Here is an 8,186-nt window from a genome sequence, read left to right on the forward strand (position 1 = left end):
TAACATAACATAACATAGTATAACATAACATAGCATAACATAACATAGCATAGCATAGCATAACATAATAACATAACATAACATAACATAAAAAATAAAACATAACATAAAAAAATATAAAATAATATAATATAACATAACATTAAATATATATATATAATATAATAACAACATAACATAATATAAAATAACAAAACATAAAATAATATTAAATAAAATAACAAAATAAAATATCATACATAACATAAATAACATAACATAAAAGGAAAAAAAAAAAAAAAATCTAATAATAATAATATCATACATAGGCTAATATAAATAAATTAACAACATAACATAACATGAAATTAAATTAAATAATCGTTGTGGTATATAAGTGCGCACATTAATTAATAAAGTGTTACATAAAAATAAAAACTCAACAATGAAAAACTAAATCTAAATGAAGAGAAATAAAACAATAATAAAAAAAGTTAAATAAACTCCTCAAGGAAAAACTAATAAAAATCAACATAATGCAATAACTAAGTAAAATCGTTATGGCATATATATCTATTCATAAATGGTTACAGTGCAAAACATAAAATAAAAACTCTTCACAGTGAAAAACAAACTCTACATTAACTAAATAAAAATAAAACAACTATGACATTCAATGACTATGGAAGCCTGTTCGACTTTATAACTCTATATAAGTTTATACTTTACAACTTTATAATGTGAGTTTATATCTCGCAAATCTGACTTTATATCTCGCAATTTCTACTTTATATCTCGCAATTCTGACTTTATATCTCGCAAATCTGACTTTATAATTCACAATTGCGACTTTAAATCTTGCAAATCTGAGGAAAAAAGTCAGAATTGCATGACATCAGTAAAAGTAGTAGTAAAAAGTATCATGTGTTAGCAAATTTAACCTGTATAATCAACGAATGGTGACCACATTAAATTAAATGTTTCTGCACAAAACTACGGACATAATAAAGACATATTTCAGTGACTTTCCACAGAAATAATTATGCCCAGTCAGATGGGGTTTAATAATGTGTCATTTCGTGAATTCAGAGGGTTTTCAAAGCAACTTGGCAACCCGGATGACGTCATGACGTCTACGTGCGCAGTGACACGGTCGAGGCAGAGCGGTGTAAACACATGCGCACTATTTATTAAAAACTTATTTAAAACCACATCAAATGTACTTTAATAACGTATGTGTGTATATAGAACATTAACAAAACAATATTACATGAAAGCTAACAGTATTTACGATGGGATATTTTTTACAGTATATATAATTGAACGAATGCGCTGCATTGATTACACAACAAACCAGAGAATTTTAGAGACAAAAGATTTTATTTACGGCAACAAAATCATGATTATTCAACTGTTAAGTAATCAGACAAGGTGCAAGTTGAAAATACAAACAAACACAAAGTTATACTGAAGCTCTCACCTTACAAACATGTACATATTGTTTGATTAAACATGTATGGAATCTTATCTCAAGAGACAAACCGAACATTTTTTAACTTTACCAAATCCTATGATGACCAGAGTACAAATATCGAATAATCGACATCCAAAAACAAATAAGGAATGAGAAGCCGTCAAAACCTAGTCGGAGAAACTCGATATGTGTGCGCTTATAGTGTTTGAGCAAAAGTATTTTTGTCTTGTTTTCCAGTACAAATATCTAAACACTTTTAAATCAATATACATTTACTGGAAAAGCAAAATGACTTATTAACTCTAGCTTTCTGGAAAATTAAGTGAGTTTATTATTAAAACAAGAACAAAGTCAGAAAGTCTTAATTCAAAGGGAAAATAAGAGAATTTATTTATTAAGATTATATATATATTTTTATAAAAAAAACGTGTTCATGTTTTAATCATAAATACAAATCATAATTTTGTGTCTCCAGTAAATGTGTCGTGATGAAATTTGTACAAGATGAACAATAAATTCTCCAGCTTTTTGAGTTTCGGTTTGTGAAAGAAGGCCATTCATGGCAGAAATTAGCCAGAAAGAAAGGATAAATCCGCAAAACTACATGTGATTTACGAGTTCTCGCTAACTATGATCAGAGAGAGGAACCTTTTCTTAGTTTCTGTGCATGTTGGCACCTCACCGAATGAATCCCTCGACTGCTAAACATATTTCATTCATGTTTATGATAAACATTCTCATAGAAAACCCTGAAACGGTTTCATTTGCAGTGTCCTCCACACCAGAGGGGGCGCTGTTGTGATTTAGCTGTCGTCCTGCAGCATCTCCTCGATCTCGCGGTCCCAGTTATCGTCTCGGTTTTCCGGGTCGACGACCACCTCGTATTCCTGAAGCTCCTGCTGCAGTTCCTTCTCCCAGTCGGCGGCCTCTTCTATCGGAGAAACAATAACAAAAAGTCTTCGGTCAACAATGGATGAAAAAATGAAAGTTTTTACACTTAATTTTTTTTTGCTTCATCTGAATATTAAACAACAGTAAAAAAAAGACACACACTCACACACACACACACACACACTCACTCACACAGAACTATTATACACACTCACTCACTCACTCACACAGAACTATTATGCGCACACACACACACACTATTATACACACAAACTCACTCATTCACTCACTCACAACTATTATGCGCACACACACACACACTATTATACACACAACTCACTCACACGCACACACACAACTATTATGCGCACAAACACACTATTATACACACAACTCACTTACACACACACACACACACACACAACTATTATGCGCACACATTTACATTTACATTTAGTCATTTAGCAGACGCTTTTATCCAAAGCGACTTACAACTGAGGACTACAGCAAGCGAGTCATCGTGAAGAGGCAAAAACAACGCAAGAAGTGCTCAAAATACAAAGTTCAGGCATTGCTCAGAGTAGCATAAGCCAAAACAAGGGAGGATTAAAGGAAGAGGTTTTTTTTTTTTCCACACACACACACACACACACACACACACACACACACACACACACACACACACACACACACACACACACAACACACACACACACACACACACACACACACACACACACTGAATTTTAATGTTTTGTATGAAAAAAAGTCTTTCTCTGAGTTCAGGTTTGACGGTAGTAAAAAATAATGCAAAAACTGAAACTTCAAATCAACATTTCAAACTAAACAAAATCTAAACCTTGACAAAAAGTAGTCTGAGAATGTCCAAGTAAAAATCCAAATACATTTTTTTATTTTTTTTATTAAAGGTAGGGTAGGTCAGAATTGTCTAAAAAAAACTTTTATTCAAATTTGTTTAAACTGTCTTTATATACCAATGCATAATTAAAATGTAAGTACTCTGATAAAAAGAGTATAAAAATCGAGTGACTCTAGACCGTTTAATCTTCATTAAACACAGCTCATTAATTCCATTCACTCCCACCTAAAAACGGGTGCGCGACTGCGCGCACGTGGGCAGAGCCAGTAATAGCGGCGGTAGTCATGGCGACGTCGAGTGACAGTCGCGCAAGCCAATCCTGTGATTCGTCCCGAATGGAAATAATGAGCTGTGTTTAATGAAGATTAAACGGTCTAGAGTCACTCGATTTTTATACTCTTTTTATCAGAGTACTTACATTTTAATTATGCATTGATATATATAGAAAGTTTAATCAAATTTGGTAAAAAGTTTTTATATAAATCCTACCTACCCTACCTTTAAAGTAAGTAATTATGTCTAAAAACCACTAGAGAATTGATAAGCCTCTTTATATAGAGCTATACAGGCATCTAGTGGTTACACCACAGCATTACACAGGTTTTTATTTTTCTATTACACCCTAATCTTAAAAAATTGGATTTTCTCTATTTGAACATGAATACTGCTTTAATTGAAAAATATATTAGAAAAAAATGGTGTATTATTTTCAATGGTGGAAAATAGCTCATAAAATTTGCTATTTGCTCAATAACATTGGTTTTCCTGAAAAAAAGGTACCATTTCAAGGCTTGAAAGAGCAGAGTGCGAGTCCTAACCGAGTGCGAGTCCTAACCGAGTGCGAGTCCTAACCGAGTGCGAGTCCTAACCGAGTGCGAGTCCTAACCAAGGGTTAGAGAGTGTGTGTTGCGAGTCCTAACCGAGGGTTAGAGAGTGTGTGTTGCGAGTCCTAACAGAGGGTTAGAGAGTGTGTGTTGTTAGTCCTAACCGAGGGTTTGAGAGTGTGTGTTGCGAGTCCTAACCGAGGGTTAGAGAGTGTATGTTGTTAGTCCTAACCGAGGGTTAGAGAGTGTGTGTTGTGAGTCCTAACCCAGGGTTAGAGAGTGTGTGTTGTTAGTCCTAACCCAGGGTTAGAGAGTGTGTGTTGTGAGTCCTAACCTAGGGTTAGAGAGTGTGTGTTGTTAGTCCTAACCGAGGGTTAGAGAGTGTGTGTTGTGAGTCCTAACCCAGGGTTAGAGAGTGTGTGTTGTTAGTCCTAACCCAGGGTTAGAGAGTGTGTGTTGTGAGTCCTAACCGAGGGTTAGAGAGTGTGTTGTTAGTCCTAACCGAGGGTTTGAGAGTGTGTGTTGCGAGTCCTAACCGAGGGTTAGAGAGTGTGTGTTGTGAGTCCTAACCCAGGGTTAGAGAGTGTGTGTTGTGAGTCCTAACCCAGGGTTAGAGAGTGTGTGTTGTGAGTCCAAACCGAGGGTTAGAGAGTGTGTGTTGTGAGTCCTAACCCAGGGTTAGAGAGTGTGTGTTGTGAGTCCTAACCCAGGGTTAGAGAGTGTGTGTTGTGAGTCCTAACCGAGGGTTAGAGAGTGTGTGTTGCGAGTCCTAACCGAGGGTTAGAGAGTGTGTGTTGCGAGTCCTAACCGAGGGTTAGAGAGTGTGTGTTGCGAGTCCTAACCGAGGGTTAGAGAGTGTGTGTTGCGAGTCCTAACCGAGGGTTAGAGAGTGTGTGTTGCGAGTCCTAACCGAGGGTTAGAGAGTGTGTGTTGCGAGTCCTAACCCAGGGTTAGAGAGTGTACTGTGTTGCGAGTCCTAACCGAGGGTTAGAGAGTGTGTGTTGCGAGTCCTAACCGAGGGTTAGAGAGTGTGTGTTGTTAGTCCTAACCGAGGGTTAGAGAGTGTGTGTTGCGAGTCCTAACCGAGGGTTAGAGAGTGTGTGTTGTTAGTCCTAACCGAGGGTTAGAGAGTGTGTGTTGCGAGTCCTAACCCAGGGTTAGAGAGTGTGTGTTGTGAGTCCTAACCCAGGGTTAGAGAGTGTGTGTTGTGAGTCCTAACCGAGGGTTAGAGAGTGTGTGTTGCGAGTCCTAACCGAGGGTTAGAGAGTGTGTGTTGCGAGTCCTAACCGAGGGTTAGAGAGTGTGTGTTGCGAGTCCTAACCGAGGGTTAGAGAGTGTGTGTTGCGAGTCCTAACCGAGGGTTAGATAGTGTGTGTTGTGAGTCCTAACCGAGGGTTAGAGAGTGTATGTTGTTAGTCCTAACCGAGGGTTAGAGAGTGTGTGTTGTTAGTCCTAACCGAGGGTTAGAGAGTGTGTGTTGCGAGTCCTAACCGAGGGTTAGAGAGTGTGTGTTGCGAGTCCTAACCGAGGGTTAGAGAGTGTGTTGCGAGTCCTACCCGAGGGTTAGAGAGTGTGTGTTGCGAGTCCTAACCGAGGGTTAGAGAGTGTGTTGCGAGTCCTACCCGAGGGTTAGAGAGTGTGTGTTGTGCAGGTGTGTTCAGTGCTCACCGTCCTTCTTGTCCAGCACCAGCTGCTCCATCTCCTTCCTCAGGTCCTCCTGGTTGATGTCACACGCGTCAAACGCGTCGCTCACGAACTCGGACACGCCGGGGCTGGTGGAGATGTCCTCCTCCTCCTGAAAGCAGAAGCACAGATGAGAACACACACACACTCACACACACACAGGTGGGCATACCGCAGATCTGAGGGGAGGACGGTACCTCGCTGGCCTTGGGTTTGGAGCTGATGGCGACAGGAGGAGTTTTGGGTCTGATGGTCTCTGTGGCGTAGGAAACAAATGTTTATCTCATCAATGGGTATAATTCAGTTGACTATGTTAAAAAGCGGTGGGAGGAAGACACACTGCACAACATGCTTTCCTTACTCAGTGTTTCTGTCTTGTTTCCAGTCCAAATATCTAAAAATTTGTAAATCAAGATGCATTTACTAGACGAGTGAAATTACATTAGATATTATGTCCTGTTTTCCGGGGGATTTAATAAAAAGTACCGTATTTTTTTCATAGTTTGGCTGGTCCTGCGACTTATATTCAGGTGCGACTTATATATCAAAATTAATTCATACTGACTGAGATGAACCAAGAGAAAACATTACCGTCTACAGCCGTGAGAGGGCGCTCTAGTTAGCGGAGTCGTTCAGAAGCGACACCGAGGAAGAACTCAATGTATTCAGTGTTGTTGAGTGAGATCGGGAGCTGGTGAACTTGCTGACCGGTAACTTGTTGGACTCGCTGGCTAATGTTAGTTTAGCCTATTCAGCCTCCCAGGTATATGTTCTTTATGCTATTGTGCAGCTGAATAACTGTTAATGTGTTACGCTAACACGCCGGACACTATTCAGCTGTTGTTCTGTGTGCTGTTGTGGAGCTGAATAACCTTTCCAGATTAAATGTCTGTTCTTGGTCTTGGATTTTGTGAAATAAATTTCTAAATAAATGCGACTTATAGTCCAGTGCGACTTATAGTCCAGTGCGACTTATAGTCCGGAAAATACGGGTAAGTGAGTTGATGCTTAAAAAAAGCTAAATTATCTTCCAATGGGGTCAGAAAAATAATCTTAATTTAAACATAAACAACATTATTTTTCTGACCCCATTGGCAGATCATTTTGCTTGTTTTAAGCATCAACTCACTTAATTTGTATTTATTTCCCCAGAAAACAGGACATAATATCTTATGTCATTTTCCTCATCTAGTAAATGCATCTTGATTTAAGAAATGTTTGATATTTGGACTGGAAACAAGACAGAAACACTGAGTAAGAAAAGCAGTGTGTGTAATAATGTGGCTTGAGCGCTGCTGTGATCACCCGAGAGAGTTTCGTCGAGTGGCGCGTTCGAGATCTTCTCCTCCGCCTGTTGCTGAGCCGCGAGAGCCGTGAGCTGAGCCGACTGCTTTATCAGAGACACACGGTAGAAATAATTCCTCCAGAACACGTCCTCCTTCACCCTGAAACACACACACACACACACACACACACACACACACACACACACACACACACAGGAATCAGCTCACAGAGACAGAAAGCAAAGAGTTAAAGGATTAATTCACTTTCAAATAAAAATGTCCTGATATGTTCATGTCTTTCTTTTTTCAGTCGAAAAGAAATGAAGGTTTTCTGAGGAAAATATTCCAGGATTTTTCTCCATATAGTGCCTTTTGGCTCTAAGTCAGAACGGAGGCTCTCTATTGGCCAGCATGACACACATGACCAGCGTCGGCCAATAGTAAGCCTCCGTTCTGACGTACAACCCAGAAGCGCTGCGCTGTCACACTACGGGAACTCACTCAGAAGAACACACAGAAGAACATCAAGAGTTCAATAAAGTCCTTATTTTTGCGCACAAAAAGTATTCTGGTCGCTTGATAAACTTAAGGTTCAGCCGCTGTAGTCACTCGGACTATTTTAAACATCGTCTTTACTAACTTTCTGGGCCGGCAAGTTTCAATTACAACAGAAGCCTATGGAGGAGTGAGACACTCTCAGATTTAATCACTAATATCTTCATTTGTGTTCTGGAGATAAAGAAAAGTCTGACGGGGAACAACATGAGGGAGAGGAATTACTGACAGAGTTTCTGAGTGAACGAACACTTTAAGTCGTAACTTGGTGGAAATCTTGCTTATACACACGTCGTGTTGTTCATTAAGCTTTAATGGAGACAATCTCACTGTTTAGGGACGAGGTCGAAGCGCATCCGGTTGAGGAGCTCGTCTTCCTGCAGCATCACGAGGGCGACGGAGAACATCTGATCGAAGTCAAAGTGAAACTGCACTCCGGCCGGAGGATCGCGCAAGAAGTTCCTCTTGTCCTGAACGAAGATACAAACACAGATCAATCATGCTGTCCTGGAGTAATCAGGGGTCTCATTTATAAAACTGAGCGTAGGATCCGCTGAAATATGGCTTCTATATGTTGCAATATGGTTGCTAGGTGGCTCTAAACGGTTGCTAGG

General features: G+C 39.5%; 1 protein-coding gene across 1 annotated transcript in view; it reads right to left on the bottom strand.

The window, feature by feature from the left end:
- Nucleotides 1-1,338: 1,338 nt before the first annotated feature.
- The window catches only part of syap1 (synapse associated protein 1), a 13,102-nt gene continuing 6,254 nt past the window's right edge, over nucleotides 1,339-8,186 (bottom strand). Inside the window, exons 5-9 of the mRNA XM_079587882.1 lie at nucleotides 7,903-8,042; nucleotides 7,037-7,176; nucleotides 5,929-5,987; nucleotides 5,717-5,843; nucleotides 1,339-2,384 (exon numbers count right to left, since the gene is read on the bottom strand). Coding sequence (XP_079444008.1) covers nucleotides 2,257-2,384; nucleotides 5,717-5,843; nucleotides 5,929-5,987; nucleotides 7,037-7,176; nucleotides 7,903-8,042 — 594 coding nt within the window. The 3' untranslated portion in view covers nucleotides 1,339-2,256. The remainder of the gene's footprint in view (nucleotides 2,385-5,716; nucleotides 5,844-5,928; nucleotides 5,988-7,036; nucleotides 7,177-7,902; nucleotides 8,043-8,186) is intronic.

Source organism: Phoxinus phoxinus, assembly GCF_949152265.1.
Source record: "Phoxinus phoxinus genome assembly, chromosome: 18".
In the NCBI taxonomy this organism is placed as follows: Eukaryota; Metazoa; Chordata; class Actinopteri; order Cypriniformes; family Leuciscidae; genus Phoxinus; species Phoxinus phoxinus.